The sequence below is a fragment of the Aquarana catesbeiana genome, linkage group LG02 (assembly GCF_042186555.1).
Source record: "Aquarana catesbeiana isolate 2022-GZ linkage group LG02, ASM4218655v1, whole genome shotgun sequence".
Lineage (NCBI taxonomy): Eukaryota > Metazoa > Chordata > Amphibia > Anura > Ranidae > Aquarana > Aquarana catesbeiana.
The window spans coordinates 15,619,191-15,641,112 of record NC_133325.1 but is presented as its reverse complement, the minus strand read 5'-3'; the positions used below and the strand labels follow the sequence as shown (position 1 = coordinate 15,641,112).

The 21,922-nt window shown below is 44.4% G+C and overlaps 1 protein-coding gene across 5 annotated transcripts in view; it reads left to right on the top strand.

The window, feature by feature from the left end:
- Positions 1-21,922, top strand: part of LOC141126663 (beta-arrestin-1) — a 229,097-nt gene that overhangs the window by 149,215 nt on the left and 57,960 nt on the right. For all 5 annotated transcript variants that reach the window (XM_073612610.1, XM_073612609.1, XM_073612608.1 and 2 more), the window contains 3 exons: positions 16,536-16,596; positions 18,417-18,461; positions 20,209-20,405. In XM_073612610.1, coding sequence (XP_073468711.1) covers positions 16,536-16,596; positions 18,417-18,461; positions 20,209-20,405 — 303 coding nt within the window. The remainder of the gene's footprint in view (positions 1-16,535; positions 16,597-18,416; positions 18,462-20,208; positions 20,406-21,922) is intronic.

Sequence of the window (21,922 nt, the reverse complement as noted above, 5' to 3'; positions counted from 1 at the left end):
CTCCCATGCTGAGTCAAGCCAGTCACATTACACACCGGAACCTCCCATGCTGGGTCAAGCCAGTCACGCTGGTCACATTACACGCAGGGCCCTCCCACGCTGATTCAAACCGGTCACGTTACATGCAGCACCCTCCTATGCCCTCCAATGTCAAGCTGCTCATGGTACATGCAGCGCTCTCCCATGCTGAGTCAAGCAGCGCCCTCCTACGATGAATCAAATCAGTCATGTTACACACAGGGCCCTCCCCTGCTGGGTTAAGCCAGTCACATTACACACAGGGCCCTCCCACACTGAGTCAAATTACATGCAGGGCCCTCCCATGCTGAGTCAAACCGGTCACGTTACATGCAGCGCCCTCCCACGATGAATCAAATCGGTCATGTTACACACAGGACCCTCCCCTGCTGGGTCAAGCCAGTTGCATTACACACAGGGCCCTCTCACGCTGAGTCAAGCTGATCACATTACATGCAGGGCCCTCCCATGCTGAGTCAAGCTGGTCACGTTACATGCAGCGCCCTCCCATGCTGAGTCAAACCGGTCACGTTACATGCAGCGCTTTCCCATGCTGAGTGAAGCCGGTCACGTTACATGCAGCGCCCTCCCACGCTAAATCAAATCGGTCATGTTACACACTGGTCCCTCCCACGCTGGGTCAAGCCAGTCACATTACACACAGGGCCCTCCCACGCTGAGTCAAGCTGGTCATATTACACGCAGGACCCTCCCATGCTGAGTCAAGTTGGTAATGGTACATACAGTGCCCTCCCACTCTGAGTCAAGCCGATTACTTTCCATGCAGCTCCCTCCCATGCTGAGTCAAGCTGGTCATGTTACATGCAGCGCCCTCCCACGCTGAGTCAAGCCGGTCACATTACATGCCTGGTCCTCTCACACTGGGTCAAGTCGGTCACATTACATGCACTGTCCTCTCACGTTGGATCAGGCCAATCACAGTACAAGCAGGGTCCTCTCAGCAAAATCAGTTTCACCAAAATCATCCTTATTCAATCCAGGAGGCTCTTACCAAAAGTAAGGCCGGGTCATTATACTCCCGGATGATTAGATGATTGGTGATTGGACAATGGAGAAGCTCCACCTACCACTTGATATACTGTGCATACAACATTAATTTTATATATATATAGATATATATATATATATATCTATATATATATATATATATATATATATATATATAGATATATATATATATATATATATATATATATGTATGTATATTGTATATCATCTGGCTGATTTTAATCTGGATCATTTTATCTGGGTCTGCTGTTTATCATTCATCATTATTCGCCCCCGCCTCTATGTGTCCTAATTACAGCGCATTAATTATGTTTCTCTTTTCTCTCACTTCTAAATAAAATTAAAACTTAATTAAGGAACGTCAAAACTTATTGTGCCCTAAATGGGTCAACATAAGAAGCAGCTAAATATATTGGTGTATAGTTTAACACATAATAATGTAATATAATATCATATAATCCACCTCAGCCACATTAAGCAGACTTTTCTTGATGCTTCTGAGCAGGACTGCAGCCTCTTGTCTTATGACTCAGCACTGTGTGACATATGCAATGGAGGCTTTAATGGGCTCACAGAGAAGGTGAAACGTTGCACAATAAGGACACTGGCAACATATTTTCAGGTTCACATTTAGGGTCATTCTGAAAAACATGGACACCGGCAGCCACAGGGCCTTAGCTAGCACAAGATGAAGGCGGGATGAAAGTTAGAGGCACATGGCGAGCAGGTTGTTTGTGCTGAACCAGTTAAAATCCAACATTTTCACGTATATATAGAACATCAGACATCTGCTGAGCTATCAGCCACACAAGGTGGGCATTGTTTTTGGTGGGTAGAGTTCAGAAGGACCACTAATAACTTCAGGGGCCCCCTGAGATCTGACTCCTAGCTCCAGAGTTATTGCCAAAGAAAAACTGAATATAAGTGGTCCTCAAGCGTTACGTATTTGGTAAGGTTGAATAAGGACACAGGTCCATCCAGGATAGATATATCTGTAAACGTATGTTAATTGAAAGCAGTATTAAAAAAAAAAAAAAAACACTAAATGGACAACCCAATAAAAGATAAAAAAACAAAACTAGCTTTTGTGACAATTTTCACCTTCAATCCAGAGATTTTCCCCACAGTACTTTTTTCCGTCACTAGATGTTGTCAATCTCTTGACCAGCATCATAACAGACCTCCTGTAAATCCAGGTAATCCCGGACCAGCCCCCATCCTGTGACTGCACAGTGAAAGGAGAAGCAGCACAGTAAATAGCTGCTCTCTCCTCCTATCAACATGCTTCTTCTCTCCATACGAAATGATTGGGTCCTTGTTCTGCTTCTTCCTCACCCAGTCTGAACTCTGCCATAGAGAGACTGCCATAAGCTGATACCAGGCCATATTCTGATTATTCAGCTTACACTACTTTTAGTAAAAAATAATATAATGTTAATGAATACAGAGTTGCACTAATTTGTGCCTTTTATATCTCCCCGGAGTTCAGCTCCAGCACTGGGGCTGCCACAGGGTAGAAAGTTTGTTCTATTTCTTATGAAGTGTATAATTAGCATAAAATAAAAACATGAAAACAATACTACAGCTAGGAAAGCTGTTTCATAGCACAGAACGTGTAGGATCCTGGTTGTCACCATTCTTGCTATTTTGCTTTTCGTCCCCCCTCTCCCAGGCTGGCCACTGACTTCCTGGAGTTTTCAGAGACGGAACAGATCAATAATAGTAACAACCGCTCTCTAATTTGTAGTCCTTTTATCTGAACTAATTAGGCCAACTGCTTTCATGGGACATAAAAATCAATGGACTGGTTGCAGATGGCTTCAGATTTAAGTGCCGTCCCTTGCTATCAATACGAAACCCCTGACAATGTGATTAGGACACATCGCTCACCGCAGATTCCTCAGGAAAATGGTTTCGCCTTTGGCCTGATATTTCATGGTAGGACTTCTAGTTCCAAGACAGCTAAGGCCCCTATAAAAGGGTTAGAGTTGGCACAGGGCTTTTGGCACTTTAGCGTGAAGTCAGGTTCAGATTGGCATCATTGGAGCCCAGGGGAGGACTGGGAATCTATAGCCTGACATTTCATGATAGGACTTCCAGCTCCGGGACAGCTAAAGCCCCAGTGGGAGAGATAGAGTTGGCACAGGGCCTTTGGTACTTTAAGGTGAAGGCAGGGTCAGTATGGGATAATTGGAGTCCAGGGGAGCATTGGGAACCTTTGGCGTACTATTTCATGGTAGGACTTTCAGTTCTAGCATTTCTGAATACCCCCATAAAAGGGTTAGTGTTGGTGAAGGGTTTTTGACACTTTAACGTTGGGGCATAGCGAGATTGCCATCATAGGAGCCCAGGGGAGAACTGGGAAATTTTGGCCTGATATTTCCTGGTTGGACTTCAAGTTCTTGCATAGCTGAAGGATCCCATGGAAGGGTTAGAGATGGCATTTTAGGGTCAGGGGCAGGGCCAGATTGCCATCATTGGAGTCCAGGGGAGGACTGGAATATTTTGTTCTGATATTTTATGGTACGACTTCCAGTACTAGCATAGCTAAGAGCTCCCATGGAGGGGTTAGAACAGGATTTCTTGCACTTTAGGGTGAGGGCAGGGAGAGAATGCCATCATTGGAGCCAGGGAAGGATTAGGAATCTTTGTTCTGCTGTTTCATGGTAGGACTTACAGTTCTAACATAGCTGAAGGCCCCCATGGAAGGATTAGATTTGTTGCAAACTTTTGGCACGTTTTAAAATGAGGGTCAAATTGCCATCATTGGAGCCCATGGAGGAATGGGGAACCTAAGCTTGGGGGAGGGGAGACACAACCAACTGGCCCTTTAAATCGGACAGATATCTGCGGGCCAAAGAAAGTCTAGCATGCAAAGTGTACCATAGTGATTGATGGGCATGGTGAATGGCGGCTAGTTAGGTTTTCCTAAAGGACATGGTTTATTTTGAGCAATTATTGTACAGCTTTTCACATCTTTCTTCAACAGCTTCTTCTGCAGCTCTCGGCACTCCTCCATATGATATCTTAGAGTCACAAAGCATGATACTGCTGGAGGAATTCCCTCTGCCAGAGGCTGTCATCACAGGTCTGAACAGGAAGCAGGGAGCTATATAATGCTCGGCATGTTCTGACTGCGGGTTTCGCTCTGATCAATGGCTGAATGGTGAAGGATCTTCACTCAGAGCCTTTCACATACCTGGTTGGTAGTCGAGATGATGAGATGGCTTCCCTTACACCTCTGGTCCAGGGACCCATGGAGTGGAGCACAAGGAATGAAAGTCCAGCCCATGAACGTTCCCTTCTGGAGGTAGGCTTGGCTGTGAGGTGCTTCTGCAGGCCAACGGGAAGGTCCCTGGAGAGAAACAGATGGGAAGACAGCTTCCCAAGACAATGGAAAGGCCTAGACAGGTGATGGTTGGTGGCCATGGAGCACACATTCAAGGTAGCAGGCAGAAACATGGTTAAGAGGTAAGCCAAGTTCACATCAGAAGTTCAGCCAGGTTAAGTCAAAATCGGGAGTTAGCCAAAGTCAAACTGGGAATCAACAAAGACAAGCCATGGTCAGGGACAAGCTGAGGTCAATAGCAGGAAGACAGGAAGAGAGATACAAGTCCAAGGGTAGGTTGGGTCAGCAAAGGGAAAGCAGATGTCAGAAACAGGTTCAGGGTTCAAGTCACAGGGTGAAGACTATCCAGAAAATGTATTGCTCAGCTCTGATGCCTAAATAGGCCATTTGGCACCAAGACTATGCATGCTTGCCTGTGCACCTGTATGCACCTGTATGCACCTGTATGTTCAACGTGCCCAAGTGATTTAGCATGTTCATGAAAAACGTGCTTGCACACACAACCGGGTGACCTAAGGTATGTTCTGTGTACTGGTGCACTCGCACATCATCTTCTGATGCCATCCTGACAGGGCTACCAACCTAACATATCTTACCAGTACTAGCTTAGGAGGGGCAAATGCCTCCCTGCCCCTTAGACAAGTCCTCTTATTCAAGTGCCTGGAGGTGCACAAAGTTTGGCACCAGAACAAAGTTGACAGTATGTGTCTCAATTTGGCAAAATACATTGGGGTCAATGGGGAAGGCAAAATTAAGGAGGTTTTTAAAGTTTACACAGTCAATTTTCATACTATGTCTCATTTACCTCCCAGAGTGTTTTGCTGATGCACCCATCCTGGGCATCTTAGGATCACCCTATAAATACCCAATACTGGTGACTGCCATTTCTGAGACCTACCCGAGTCCCTTAGAATGGGCTGACCTTTGAGCCCTTGAAACACGTTGGCTGTTTTATGTTTTCCTGTAATTATCATTGTTATTATTATACAGGATTTATATAGCGCCAACAGTTTGCACATCGTTTACAAATTAAAGGCAGACATTACAATTACATTACAATTTGGTACAAGAGGAATCAGAGGGCCCTGCTCATTAGTGCTTACAATCTAAAAAGGAAGTGTCAATTGATACAAAAGGTAATAGCTGTGGGGATGAGCTGATGGAGGAAGTAAAACAGTGTATTAGTTAGAAGCAGGATAGGCTTCTTTAAAGAGAAGGGTTTTCAGGGATCGTCTAAAGATGGATAGATTAGGGGGCAGTCGGATAGATTGGTAATGGGAGAAGCTCTGGAGTAATCCTGTAGGCTAGCATGGGAAGAGGTGAAAAGGGAGCTAGAGAGCAGGAGGTCTTGGGAGGACCGAAGAGAGCGGCTTGATTGGTATTTTGTGACTAGGTTGGTGATGTAGCTGGGGGCAGAGTTATGCTTGGCTTTGTAAATTATTGTTAGTACTTTGAATTTTATTCATTGGGTGAGTGGAAGCCAGTAGAGGGATTGGCAGAGAGGGGTGGAGGACACTGAATGGTTGGTAAGGTTGATGAGTCTTGCAGCGGCATTTATTATGGAGTGAAGGGGGGATAGTCTATGTAAAGGTAATCCAATGAGGAGGGAGTTGCGGTAGTCGAGGCGAGAGATGACCAGGGAGTGAATTAGAAGCTTGGTGGTTTCATTAGTCAAAAAAGGGGCGTATTCTGGAAGTGTTGCAGAGGCTAAGGTGGCATGATTTGGACAGGGATTGGATGTGGGCCTGAAAGGACAGTTCAGAGTCTAAGGTTACCCCTATCACCTTGGCATGTGGGGACGAACTGATAGATCCATTAATCTTGACAGAGAAGTCAGGGGAAGGGGCACGTGGGGAAGGAAATATTAAGAGCTTGGTTTTAGATTCAGTTTGAGGAAGTGGTTTGTCATCCAGGCTGATATGTCTGTTAGTAAATCAGTGATACGTGAGAAGACTGATGGGGTGTCATCACCATATAAATGGTAGTGGAAGCCATGGGAGGCTATCGGCTGACCCAGGGAGGACATGTAGATCGAGAATAATAGAGGTCCAATGACAGAACCTTGGGGGACCTCAACGGTAAGAGGAGTTGGAGAGGAGGAAGTGGAGTTGTAAGTGACACTGAAGGTGCGATGAGATAGGTAAGATTCGAACCAATGGAGAGCGCAGCCATGGAGACCAAGCAAATTTAGTTTTTTGAGGAGGAGGGGGTGGTCAACTGTATCAAAAGCAGCGGAAAGGTTCAATAGTAAGATTACGGAATAATGACCGTTGGTTTTGGCTGTTAGTAAGTCGTTTGTGAGTTTTAGGAGGGCAGTTTCTGTGGAGTGCTGTGGGCGAAATCCAGACTGAAGGGGATCAAGAAGGTTATTCTCAATGAGGTGGTCGCTCAGTCGGTTGTAGATTAAACGTTCAAGGAGTTTGGAGGGAAAAGGCAGTCAAGAGATGGGTCTTAGGTTGTTAAGATTGGTGGGGTCTAGTGAGGCCTTTTTTTGTATAGGAGTGACTAGCACATGTTTTAGAGGGTTGGGGAAGATGCCAGTAGAGAGGGAGCGGTTAAAAATATAAGTTAAAGAGTGTAGGATAGAGCCAGATGGTGACCGTAATATTTGAGAAGGAACAGGGTCCAGTTGGCAGGAGGTTAGGTGGGCGTTAGAAAAAAGTTTAGTGACTTCCTCTATAGCAGCTGGGTTAAAAGAGGGAAGTATTGATTGTGCAGGAGGCCAAGGAGTGTAAAGTGAGGGAGATGTCTGTAGAGCAGAGATCTCAAGACGAATCTTATTTTTGAAGTTATTAGCAATCTCCTGGGCAGTGAGTAAGTTAGTGGGTGGAGGTAATGGAGGACGAAGTAGAGTGGTAAAGGTAGAAAAGTTGATGGGGACTGCATGAGAGGGTGTTAATGAGAGTGATAAAGTAGGTCTGTTTGGCAGTGAGGAGGCAGGAATGGTATTTTTGGAGGGCAGCTTTATATTGGCTGAAATCTTGCTGTGAGTTAGTCTTACACCACAGGCGCTCAAGAGTGCGGCTACGTTTTTTGAGGCTTCTGGTATTGCCTGTCTGCCAGAGTTGTAGCAGTCGGGGCCTGATTCTGTGTGTAGTAAGGGGGCGAAGGTATCCAGGGTGGATGACAGTGAACTGTTGTAGAAAGAAGTGGCCAGGTTGGGGCAGGAAAAGGATGAGATTTTGTCATAGAGACAATCTGTAGCAGAAAAAAGAAAAGAAGGGTTAAGATGGCGAAGGTGACTACAGGTAATAGTTTGGTAGTTGGAAGGCAAGGAGGAGGAAGATAAGGAGAGAGTGAAACTAATAAGGTGGTGATCAGAGAGAGGAAAAGGAATATTGGAGAAGTTGTTCGGAGTACATAGGTAGGAGAATATGAGGTCAAGGCAATTGCCAACAGAGTGAATAGAAGTGTGTGTCCATTGTTTTAGTTCAAAAGAGGATGTTATGCTCAGCAGCTTAGAAATAGCGGGAGTGTTAAGATTAACAGGGATGTTGAAGTCACCAAGAATGATTATTGGAATTTCAATAGAGAGAAAGTAGGGTAGCCAGGCAGAGAAGTTGTCAAGGAAGCTTGATCCTGGTCCAGGGGGCCGATAGATCACAGCAATTCTCAATGAAGTGAGCTTCAAATGAAGAGAGGGACAGAGAGGGGGGTGGATGAAGAACCTTAAAAGTGCTTTGAGGGGATAGGAGGATTCCAACACCACCTCCTTTCCGTCCACTAGGCCTGGGAGAGTGAGTCCACAGGAGGCCACCATAGGAGAGGAGAGAGCAGCAGGAGAAGGAAAGTCAGATTCTTGAATCCAGGTCTCAGTAATTGCAAGAAGATTCAGGGAGTTTGTGATAAATAGGTCATGGACGGTGGTGAGTTTGTTACAAACAGAGCTGGCATTCCAAAGGGCAGAGGAGAAGGGGAGACTGGTTCTAGGCAGAAGAGGAATAGATATTAGATTGTGTGGATTTCATCTGTGGATGGGGGGTGCTGGGTATGTTGGCCGAAGATAAATTTTATTTATTTTATTTTATTTCAGGTACTTAATAGCACCGTCAATTTACGCAGCGCTTTACATATACATTTGTACATTCACATCAGTCCCTACCCTCAAGGAGCTTACAATCTAAGGTCCCTAACTCACATTTATACATACTAGGGACAATTTAGACAGGATCCAATTAACCTACCAGCATGTCTTTGGAGTGTGGGAGGAAACCGGAGTACCCGGAGGAAACCCACGCAGGCACAGGGAGAACATGCAAACTCCAAGCAGGTAGTGTTGTGGTTGGGATTCGAACCAGTGACCCTTCTTACTGCTAGGCGAGAGTGCTACCACTACACCACTGTGCCGCCCAATGATGGTAAATGATGGTGGTCCAGGATTTGGGGAAATATCTCCAGAAGTTAGGAGAAGCAGAAGGGTGAAAGAGGTGATATGGGAGTGTGACTTATATAGGGGCACGTCCCAGTGTCCTGCAGGTTTTATTGGTTTATGGGTTTAGAATTAGCAGGAGCTGATATGTGCAGTAATAAAACTGCGTAAGTATGTGTCACCAGCGCAAAAAAAACTTGTACATCAATCAGTGTTATTGTCAGAATTGCTGCATTCAAAAAACCCTTCTTTGAGAATGGGGAATGTGAAAAAATTAGTACATGTGAATGCGCTATTCGTATCTCTACACCACTTACAATATAAATTTCTATTCCTAATGCTATGTGATAAAGAAAATGTATCATACGGTAATATCTCCTAAAAATTCAAATAGCCATCTTCTGTGTACAAATCAAAAAACCATAAATCAAATATGTGCATGTAAACCAATGGCCTTCTACTGCGTGTGAATCACACATGAAAGCCTGTTAAAACAGCTGAAAACCATATACCAAATTTCCCCTCATGTGCATATAACAATTTTCAAGTCCCATAAATAATGAGAATCCAAAAATCCTCTTTCAATTGCTGTGACTGTATTCTTATCGTGCTCTTGTGTCTCTTCTTATTTATATGTGACTTTGTGACACACCACCACCTTGCAGATTAGCCACTCACCAGATGCTTGTTAAATGATGTGCCTTTGGTTCATTCATGGGATAACCACTCCACCTTAAAAACGCTCCACCTTAGTGTCGCTCCACCTAAGTATCACCTCTCACCGACTAAGCTTTAGTTTTCCTCATGTAGGGTATATAGATAGACGATCATTGCGCAGTGCGTTTAAAACATTTATTGAGTAAAAAAACAAAAACAGATATTACACTCACATTTAAAAGTGCCTTCAAGCCGGCACTGTGCGAATCCAGCAGATAAGGACAAGTACTGAGCGGTTCCGTGGTTCGTATGTGACCTCCGCATTTAGCTTGCGTCTCACCCCTCGCTCTCGCATGTGTTTCCGCCCGCTGCCCGGACGTTTCCGATCACCTGTTCCGAGAGAACTCCCAGCAGCCTCTACGCGTTTCGCATCATCATATGCTTTATCAGGAAGCTGCCGTGTTATTGGTGCGTGTAGTATTTATACTCCGTACAACCGGAAGTACGTGTATCGCCATCTTAACTAAGGGATGCTTTTCCCAATTCCTATTCTTTATAGCCGGAAGTGCGTGTCCCGCCATATTAACTAAGGGATGTTTTGCCCAATTACTATTCTCTGGTTTCCTTCCTTATAGTATCATATACCCCACTTGGTTAACTTAAATAATTATTTGTTCTATTGCGACAGGTATTTTTTCAAAGATGTGGCCCATCTTTATCTGCTGAAGAGACTCTTACAATATCTTAAAACATTTAAACCAACTTTTAGTGTTCCGCAGTTTTAACTGACCTGCATTATGGGGAGACAAAAATCTATTTGTTACCCCCACAGCCTAAAAGGTATCAATATATTTTATGCACCTCATATAATCAAATCAATATTCATTTAAAATAATCATTTAAAATGAGGGATTATTCTATTTAAGCCTATTTAAGTTTTAACAGGCTTTCATGTGTGATTCACACGCAGTAGAAGGCCATTGGTTTACATGCACTTATTTGATTTATGGTTTTTTGATTTGTACACAGAAGATGGCTATTTGAATTTTTAGGAGATATTACCGTATGATACATTTTCTTTATCACATAGCATTAGGAATAGAAATTTATATTGTAAGTGGTGTAGAGATACGAATAGCGCATTCACATGTACTAATGTAATAAGGTGAAGACAGGAGTGAGGGTGATATATATATATAAGCTGTGGGGTGGAGAAGAGGGATGAAGAAGAGAGAGTTTAAGGAGAGAGGATGCAACTGTAAGAAGGAAAAGTAAGGAGTGCATGATACAGAGTGGTGAGATTGAGAGGAAGCCCCGGTGAGAGATGAAAAAGTACGATGGAGAATCAGGTCACCTGTCAGTCTAGATAAGTGGGCGTTCCTAGCAGGGTGCATTTGCATTTCGTACTGGGAAGATTCAGCCTCTCTATTTGTCCTGGTGAGCGTTGTAGCCAGAAAGAAGATGACGTGAAATCCAAAATATTACACCAGGACAGGAGGTGAGGGTAAATCTCCCAATGGGACACCTATTCCAGGGATATCTCTCCTGGTGATAACTGCGATTCCTTTACTTTGTAGACATGCGCTCTAACATCCTTTTATATTTTCAGGACAGTAAGTGAAGGAACGTCTACTAAAATATAGAAAATGGAATATATACACAGCTAAAAAAAATCAACTTTTTTGTAACATCTCACAAAAAAAGTACATTAATGCCGCATACACAGGACCGGACTTTCCGGCAGAAAAGGTCTGACGGAATCATTCCGTCGGACATTCCGATCGTGTGTGGGCTTCATCTGACTTCTTCTTTCTAAAATTCTGACGGACCTAGTAATAGAACATGTTTCAAATCTTTCCGACGGACTCAGTTCCTATTGGGAAAACCGCTCGTCTGTATGCTATTCCGACGGACTAAAAAAGCAGCTATTGGCTACTAGCTATTGAAATTCCTCTTTCTAGTCCCGTCGTACGTCATCACGTTTTACTTTGGTGTGATCGTGTGTAGGCAAGTCCGTTTCAGCGGAACTCCATTGGAACTCCGTCGGAAAGACAGTTGGAGTTTATTCTGACGGAAAGTCCGGTCAGGTGTACGCGGCATAAGTTATTTAAATAACCTGCCTATTTCCAGAACCCCCTCCAAAGTCTTAAAACTCCCTTGTCCCTACTCATCCTAGATCTTCTCTGGGCACTACACAGTCCCCACTTTAAAATAATTTAAAGAATTTTACTTTTTAGCACTGAGGAAGAGAGGTGCAGCCTTTGAAATGTGTTGGCTTTGCAAACAATTGATCATTGGAATAAACTTGTATGTGGACTTGAACATTGCAGTGTGGCACATCAATTCCTAAATTCACTCATCCCTACCACAACCCAGCCCAATATTCAGATTCTTTAGTATTATATTATTATCAGATTGGATGATGGCATCATTATAAAGTAAACCTATTAGGAATCATCAGAGTCCCAGAACCTCTTATCCACCTACAAGCTATGCACTATTGGTCTTTTGGCTAAGATCAAGTGTAGTATCTGTTCTTATTGGCTTCCAGTAGGGGTGGCTGGCTGTATGGTATGATGAGGGTCCTGAGGGATCGTCCCTGTGAGAAGGAATCTGAATTGAGTGTCCATAATGTAAGGTGGAGGTTGGTGAGGTAGAGTCTGCTGGAGTGGCATCCTGGGAGTGATCCAAGCATCACTATGGTTTTGGGAACCCACTGTGAGAAAGGGTACTAGGCCACAACACTTGTTTCTCTGTACGACCATGGGCGTCCGCAGAACTTTTTTCAGGGGTGGGGGGGGGGCATTATTTTAAGGTCACCCATGCTCAGCCTCTTTTCGACAATGTCATGAAGGGGAGGGCTTAGTCATTATCACATAAAGCGCAAGCATGTGCCCACAATATGCAGCCTCTCTGTGTCCATCATATGCAGCCTCTACAGTACGGAGGGTGTACAGTATGTGTATATAGAGGGGGTTGATGGTATTAGTATATGCAGGAAGGAAGGTGTGTGTATATATAGCTGTATACAGGACAGATGATGTATATTTGCAGTCAGTGATGATGGAGGAAGGTCTCTATATACAGGAAGGAAGGTGGGTATATACAGCTATATATACACCCACCCTCCTTCCTGTATATAGATACCTTCCTCCATTATCACTGACAGCAGATATACATCATCTGTCCTGTATACAGCTATATACAGTTGCAATAAAAAGTATGTGAACCCTTTTGGAATGATATGGATTTCTGCACAAATTGGTCATAAAATGTGATCTGATCTTCAAGTCACAACAATAGACAATCACAGTCTGCTTAAAATAATAACACACAAAGCATTAAATGTTACCATGTTTTTATTGAACACACCATGTAAACATTCACAGGGCAGGTGGAAAAAGTATGTGAACCCCTAGACTAATGAGATCTCCAAGAGCTAATTGGAGTGAGGTATCAGCCAACTGTCAGCCAACTGGAGTCCAATCAATGAGATGAGATTGGAGGTGTTGGTTACAGCTGCCTTGCCCTATAAAAAACACACACCAGTTCTGGGTTTGCTTTTCACAAGAAGCATTGCCTGATGTGAATGATGCCTCACACAAAAGAGCTCTCAGAAGACCTACGATTAAGAATTGTTGACTTGCATAAAGCTGGAAAGGGTTATAAAAGTATTTCCAAAAGCCTTGCTGTTCATCAGTCCATGGTAAGACAAATTGTCTATAAATGGAGAAAGTTCAGCACTGCTGCTACTCTCCCTAGGAGTGGGCGTCCTGTAAAGATGACTGCAAGAGCACAGCGCAGACTGCTCAATGAGGTGAAGAAGAATCCTAGAGTGTCAGCTAAAGACTTTACAAAAGTCTCTGGCATATGCTAACATCCCTGTTAGTGAATCTACGATACATAAAACACTAAACAAGAATGGATTTCAAGGGAGGATACCACAGAGGAAGCCACTGCTGTCCAAAAAAAACATTGCTGCACGTTTACAATTTGCACAAGAGCACCTGGATGTTCCACAGCAGTACTGGCAAAATATTCTGTGGACAGATGAAACCAAAGTTGAGTTGTTTGAAATAAACACACAACACTATGTGTGGAGAAAAAGAGGCACAGCACACCAACATCAAAACCTCATCCCAACTGGTGATGGGCCTGGACGGATTGCTATCGAAGGAAAAATGAATTCCCAAGTTCATCAAGACATTTTGCAGGAGAACTTAAGGCCATCTGTCCACCAGCTGAAGCTCAACAGAAGATGGATGTTGCAACAGGATAAGGACCCAAAGCATAGAAGTAAATCAACAACAGAATGGCTTAAATAGAAGAAAATACGCCTTCTGGATTGGCCCAGTCAGAGCCCTGACCTCAACCCGATTGAGATGCTGTGTCATGACCTCAAGAAAGCGATTCACACCAGACATCCCAAGAATATTGCTGAACTGAAACAGTTCTGTAAAGAGGAATAGTCAAGAATTACTCCTGACCGTTGTGCACGTCTGATCTGCAACTACAGGAAACGTTTGGTTGAAGTTATTGCTGCCAAAGGAGGTTCAACCAGTTATTAAATCCAGGGGTTCACATACTTTTTCCACCTGCACTGTGAATGTTTACATGGTGTGTTTAATAAAACATGGTAACATTTAATTCTTTGTGTGTTATTAGTTTAAGCAGACTGTGATTGTCTATTGTTGTGATGAGGATCAGGTCACATTTTATGTCCAATTCGTGCAGAAATCCATATCATTCCAAAAGGGTTCACATACTTTTTATTGCAACTGTATACAGGACAGATGATGTATATCTGCAGTCAGTGATGATGGAGGAATACAGGGTTAGTGTATATAGCTGTATATGGAACAGTACAGATGATATGATCTTTCCAGCAATAGCTGTTCCACTTCCAACTTCCCAATATATATTATGTTCCTCGTAATGTAACTGCTCTTACCTGTGGTTCTTCTGCTGCTGAAAGGTATGCCACTTGACTTCAGGATTTCCTGTGATGAGGCCTAGGCAGCTTCCTCCTCCAGTCCTCTGTAAGCGTTTCTACACCACTCCAGTCCCCTTGAGTGGGCGACGCCCAGGGCTGTCTTAATGCAAGGGCATACCTGGGCACTGCCCAAGGGCCCCAGGTGCATGGGGGCCCCATGATAATCTTGCATTATATCATAATTGCCAACTGTCCTGGATTTGCAGAGACAGTCACACTTTTTACTAAGCTGCCCCGGAATGGCTGTGTCCCGGACAGTATCCCAGAGCCTGTTCTGTGCCCTTCTGCCTCCCCCATACTGTGTTCTTTGTGTTGATTAGTCTTTGACTTATGGCATTTTTTTGTTTATTGTTTAAAATCGATTTTATTGAAAGTACTAATAAATATATGCTTAATTCTATTAACTATTTATACTTCGTATTGGTGTGTAAGTTGGGGCAAGCTGGTAGGGGGCCCCAGGGCATTACTTTGCCCAGGGGCCCATGATGCTATTAAGACGGCCCTGGCAAAACGCCAGCCGGATCTATACCTGACAGTCTGCACTCTGCACAAGGGACTGGAGGCTGGAGCCGAGCGGCTGAGCCATCACTTCAGATGATCGGGGTGAGGGAGGGACGGATGATCAGAGAGCAGCAGCCAGCTCAGCAGTCACTCAGCAGACTCCGAAAAAAGTCTGCGGCGGCCGGACCCTTGCCGATTCCAGGGGGGGCGCTTACCCCCCCTTGCCCCTACCTGTGGACGCCCATGCTAGCCACTGAACTTTTTTTATTTTCTTTTATATTTTCTCTCTACGTGTGAGTCACCTGCACTTACTGTATACAACAGGGATATGCAATTAGCGGACCTCCAGCTGTTGCAAAACTATAAGTCCCATCATGCCTCTGCCTCATGGGACTTGTAGTTCTGCAACAGCTGGAGGTCCGCTAATTGCATATCCCCGGTATACAGTATATGTGTCTTTTTCACTGGGTAGTGCGTGGGTCTTTGGGCCTACCCTGAAGTCTAGGGAGAGGGACACTTTTCCAAGTGGAACAACGCTATTGACCTCTTGGCTAAGATCAAGTGTAGTATCTGTTGTTATCAACATCCGGTTCAGGAGCTCCACCATCATTCTGGCCCCCCGGCTGGTATGAAGTGGGTCCTGAGGGATCATCCATGTGGAAAGGAATCTGATTTGAGCGTCCACTACGTAAGGTGGGGGTTGGTAGCACTTCCCCACTGTGGAAGGGACTAGTGCCTGCTGATTCGAGGGTTCAGGGAGGCAGAGAGACTGCTGTGTTAAGCGTCCCTTTGGACCAGGCCACAAGGCCTAGCCACTGAACCTTTTTAATTTTCTTTTATTTATTTTTTTCTCCACGTGTGTGCCACCTGCACTTATAAATGTGTCTTTTTAACTTGGATGGTAGGGCGTGGGTCTTTGGGCCTATACTAAAGTGTAGGAGAAGGATGTGTGACCCTTACGGATCACTAATTATAGGAATTCCACAGCCATACAACGCCATAGCCACAGTAGTGATACAAAAGAATGACCTGCTAAGGAAATACTCCAGTCCTGCCCAGTAAATGAAGTAAATGAAGTGTCGGTGTAATATTATGAAACTGGTATCTTAAAGGTTCCTTGTGATGGACTTCAGCAGAAAACATGTAAATATACAACGGAACTTAATAAAATACTAAAATATGGTGCTTTAATTATACTCTGTATAAAAGGTTTTAAAAGCAAATCAATTGCCCTGGCTTCAATATAAAAAGATGTAACTGTAACACAGCTTGGGGTGTATTTTAAAAAAACGTGCCCTGTGAACGTGCATATACATTTATTCTGTGCAAACAGGGCAAACCCCCCCCAAATTTTATCAGGCTATTTCCTGTGGTTGAATGTAAATCATAGATATAAAACAAAAAATACCACATTTAGCCACTAGATGGCGCTAAGTATCATAGGAATGATACTTAGCGCCATCTAGTGGCCAAGTTTTTTATTTTCAGTTAAAAATCAATGACAAACATTCGCCCCAACCAGGAAATAGTATGATATTTTTGTTTGTTTTGCTCCATTCACACTCTGTATATTCTACAATACCAATCTGTAATATTATGGTGGCTTTGTGTTCTTTCAGCTCACTGTATACCTGGGGAAGAGGGACTTTGTGGATCATATTGATGTTGTGGATCCCGTTGGTGAGTATTTCATTAAATGTCCTCAATTGAAGACAATAACTTGAGTATGATATCTATGTGACATCTATTGACATCTCCTCTTTCAAAAAACATTTTTTAACGTAATACTTCAGATTTATAAGCCCTCTTTCCCTCTCCCGTCTCTCTCTCTCTCTCTCTCTCTCTCTCTCTCTCTCTCCCTTGCCTGTCTGTTACTCTCGTACTCTCCTTTCCTCTCAGGTCTTTCTCTATTTCTTGGGATGGTCCCGATGTTTCGTAGAACAAACAAACATATGGGGCACTCGCGGGAAGTTCGCCGCTGTGAACATGTGATGTCAGAAGGGGGCGGGGTCACTCGGTTACGTCAATGGGTGGCCCCGTCCTTGCCTATATAACAGCTGTCAAAGTGAAGAGACAGCAGTTGCTGGGAGTCCTCCTATCGAGGCAGAGCATTTTCTGTTTTTTTTTCTATTTTCGGATCCGTCAGGTGGCGTGATTGACGGTGGACACTTTTTTTTTCTTTTATAAAAGAATGTGCCAAAAACTGTCTCTTGTGGCTTTTACTTTTTTGAAAATTTTCTGGTGAATGGGTAGGTGTATGATGTACCTGATACCCATTCACATTGGGGGGGGGGCTTCCAGATTCCGATAAGCCCCCCGCCCACAGACCCTGACAACCAACGGCCAGGGTTGTCGGGAAGAAGGCACCCTAAAACACCCTCCCTATGTTCAGGGCAAGCAGCCTGGTATGGTTCAGGCTGCTTGCATGGATAAGAGTCTGGTAAGGATTTTGGGGGGAACCCCACGCCATTTTTTTTACATTTTGGCGTAAAATCCATACCAGACCCAACGCCGTTTATTTAAAAAAAATTTCATCTATATTGCCGGGAGCCGGCAATACATTACAGCCGCGAGCAAGTTTAAATGACATTTTTTCCTTTAGAAAGTCATTATTGCTGCAGCAGGTTCTATACATTGCACAGATGCGACACTTTACAGGCAGACTAAGGGGGACCCTCAGGCACTATAATTAAAAGAATATTTCATTTTTATTGTTTCACTTTAGGCATCATTAAAACCACTGCTCCTTTAAAAAGAATCCCGGGACCCCATACACTTTTTATGGCAATAGCTTGCATATAAACCTTTCAAATTTGCCTGTTCGAGGTGTTCTGGTGCGAACCGAACCGGGGGTGTTTGGCCCATCCTTACTCTCCAGTTTTTCCTTTCTCTTTCTCCTGCTCCCATCGCTTTTTCTCTCTCCCATCTCTCTCGCTCTCTTTCCCTATCTCTCCTGTTTCTCTCTTTCTTTCTCTCTCCCACCTCTCTCTCCCATCTCTTTCTCTTCCCATTTCTCTTTTTCTCTTCCTCTTCCCTCTCCCGTTTCTCTCTTTGTAACGCCGCTCCCATTTCTCTCTCCTCCCGTTTCTTTCTCTCTCCCCCTCTTCCGTATCCCATTTTCTCGCTTCTTTCATCTTTCTCTTCATCTCTCATCTCCTTTTCCCTCTCTTCCTTTTATGTCCTTCTCTATTCTTCTCCCATCTCTCTCTCTTTTTCTCCCTCTCCCATCTCTCTCTTTTTTCTTTCTCTCCCACCTCTCTTTCTCCCTCTCCCGTTTCTCTCTTTCTCTCCTCTTTTCTCTCTCTCTCTCTCTCTCTCTCTCTCTCTCTCTCTCTCTCTCTCTCTCTCTCTCTTTTCAATCTCTCTCTATTCCCCCCCCCCATCCTCAGCCTCTTACCTTCCTTTTTCTTTCTCCCCTCTCTCTCTTGTTCCTGATCTTGTTTTGCTCTGTCTCCCTCTCTTTGGAGCTTATAAGAATTTTCTTTTTTTCCCTCATCTAGATGGTGTTGTTTTGGTTGATCCCGAATATCTGAAGGAGCGGAAAGGTAATCTAAGTTCTCTATGAATCCTTTTCTAGGGTCACCATTGTAATAATAAGTTTGTTATGGGTTTATCCTAGGCCTGGGACATTGATTGCTTCTGCCTGTTGAGTGTTTTCCAGTAGGTAGAGTAAGAATCTACAATGTATTGGGTTATGAATATTTATTCTGTGTCAGCCAATCACTGAGGGGTTCATGCCAGGGAGGTGGGCTGAGGAAGATGATAAATATTTGGAGTGACCTTCTAGAAAGGTACTTGTGTCCCAGGATTTGTCTTGTGAGGAGGTTTCTGTAGAAGGTCCCTTCATGCCTCCCAGACCTTTGCCTGGTGGGGAAGCCAGAAAGGAGAAGGTTTTTTTCTCCTGCCTGCCCATTTGGCCCCAAGAAATCCAAGCTGGCCTATGGTAGAGACCAAAAAATTCCTAAGTTGGCCGGTAGCAGAACCTAAAAAGTCTAAGCTGGTCTATAGCAGAGGCCCAAAGAACCTAAAAAGTCTAAGCTGGTCTATGGCAGAGGCCCAAGGAACCTAAAAAGTCTAAGCTGGTCTATGGCAGAGACCCAAAGAACCTAAACAGTCTAAGCTGATCTCTAGCGGAGGTCAACAGAACCTAAATAATCTAAGCTGGTTTATGGCATAGGCCCAAAGAACCTAAAGAGTCTAGTCTGGTCTATGGCAGAGGCCAAAAGAACCTAAAGGCTTGGTTTACACTGCTGTGACCTGAAAGTCACGTGACTTACAGTGCGACTTTGCCAGGCGACTTCAGTGCGACATGATGTGACTTTGAAGTGACTTGAAGCAACTTTAAAGCAACTTTTAAGTGACTTTAAAGCAACTTTAAAGTAATTTCAGGGAATGCCTGGGTAATCATCCTGTAATGTCGGATCCAAATCACATATGAGGATCTGACTTGGAGGCGACTTCCATTAAAGTCTACGGGCACAAGTCACCTTGAAGTAGTACAGGAACGTTTTCTATAGTCGGAGCAACTTCAGTAATGCTAATTGAGACAGCTCTCATTGACTGAAATGGGATTTCACATGTCAAGCGATTTGGGGTCTCACAAGTCGGATCCCAAGTTGCGGCAGTGCCTAAGAGTCTAGGCTGGTCTATGGCAAAGGCCCATAAAATGCTTGTCACATCCGCACAACAAATGTTTTATACAAGAACTGCACAGACACCAGGATTTACATGATGGTGTCATGTCTGAGCCAGCATCTAATTTCATAAAGTAAATGGTAATGTCTGGTTGATGCTTGAACAAAGATGGTACTGGCCTTCTGGAGAGAAAAGTAAATGAAGGCATTGTCAGGAGGAGTGCTGTGATCTCTGTGAAAGGTAATCTGGCACATTACTGTGCATGCTGCTTAATACATCTGATGACCGGTCCACTTTAAACATATAAAGAGAGGCTAGCCTAAGTTTTGCAGCAGAAATTGGAGAGTTCCACTCATACCCCTAAATATTTAACTATATATATGACTTGATCGTCCGCTTACTAGACATGTGAGTTCCCATGAATTCCACGTGATGAGTCTAAAATGAAATTACACACCAGAACTTCTAATTAGAACGTACTCCCGGTCTCCCGATCACAAGATCTCCTCCAACACAACCTCTTAAGCTTCAGAGGGGAAAATGAACGGTTTTATTTCTTTATAATACCAAAGACGAGTCAGAGCTTTATAATTAAAGCTTGGTGTGTCCTGCGTGTGAAGATAATTAGTTTTTTATGTGTTTATTTGTTTCCTCCAGTATTTGTGACTCTGACCTGCGCGTTCCGTTATGGCCGAGAGGATCTCGATGTTTTGGGCTTGACGTTCCGCAAAGACCTTTTTGTTGCCAACATTCAGGCCTTCCCACCAGTCCCGGAGGAGAAGAAGCCGCTGACTCGACTGCAGGAACGTTTGATCAAGAAGTTGGGCGAGCATGCATACCCGTTTACCTTTGAGGTAGGGATGAGGATCATTGTGACTTCTGAGTCTTTAGCAGTGGTGTAACAATAGCCATAGTTGTCCACATGGATGCTACGGGGCCAGGGGGTGGAAGGGGGCCCCGCTTGTTGAGGGAAATTCAAAATAAAAAAAATGTGTGCCTGTAAAGGTGGCACCTATACATCACTGTATCATTAAGGATTGCAGTTTGTTGACACTGACTCTGGACCCCCTGTGACCCTGACCCTGTTCCCCCTTTGACACTGATCACATACCCCCTGTGACCCTGTCCCTGTTCCCCCTGTGATACTGACCCTGTTCCCCCTGTGATACTGACCCTGTTCCCCCTGTGACACTGACCCTGTTCCCCTTGTGACACTGACCCTGTCCCCCCTGTGACTCTGTACTCCCTGTGACCCTAACCCTGCACTCCCCTGTGACACTGACCCCATACCCCCTGTGACACTCACCCTGTTGCCCCTGTGACTCTGTACCTCCTGTGACCCTTACCCTGTACTCCCTGTGACCCTGTACTCCCTGTGAACCTGACCCTGTACTCCTTGTGACCCTGTATCCCCTGTGACTATGACCCTATACCCCTTGTGACCCTGACCCTGTACTCCTGAGACACTGACCCTGGACGCCATGTAACCCTGTACCCCCTGTGACCATGACCCTGTACTCCTTGTGACCCTGTATCCCCTGTGACCATGACCCTGCACTCCTTGTGACCCTGTATCCCCTGTGACAATGAACCTGTACCTCCTGTGACAGTGACCCTATACCCCTTTTGACCCTGTACTCCTGAGACATTGACCCTGTACGCCCTGTAACCCTGTACCCCTAAGACACTGATCCTGTACCCTTGTGACACTGACCCTATACCCTATGTAACCCTGACCCTGTAACCTCTGTGACCCTGACCCTGTACCCCTGTGATAGTGACTCTGTACCCCCTGTGACCCTGACCCTGTACCACTGCCCTGTGACCCTGACCCTGTACTCCCATGACACTGACTCTGTACCTCCTATCACCCTGACCCTTTACCCCCTGTGATCTTGACTCTGTACCCTTTGTGACACCATGACCCTGTACACTTTGTATATAAAAATATAATAAGGTGAAGCTGATCTACAAAATTAGGATGGCATTAACACAACCTGAGATAAATCACAATGGATCAAAACTGATATAGTCCAGAAACAGTCAAAATAAATGTGAAGAAAGCATGTGGACCAGATGGGTTACCCCAGTGTGAAAAGGCAGGTTACTGCCTTTTGTTTTTCCTTTGATCTCTGGATGGTAATTGGAAGCAGGTCTATATATAGGTGGGGAGGAGTTGGGATGAGACAAGTCAAAAGTTGAGAGATGAAAACCGTTTATGGGCCACAAAGGGTTTGGACTTCTTCAGAGGAAAGCACATAGCGAGGCCTACAGGCTGGAAGTTAGGAGACTACTAGTTTGGGACATTATGGCACGTCTCTGCCCTTAGCTTTAGACGGGATCCATTATGAACTGTTTTGTTGGGAAACAA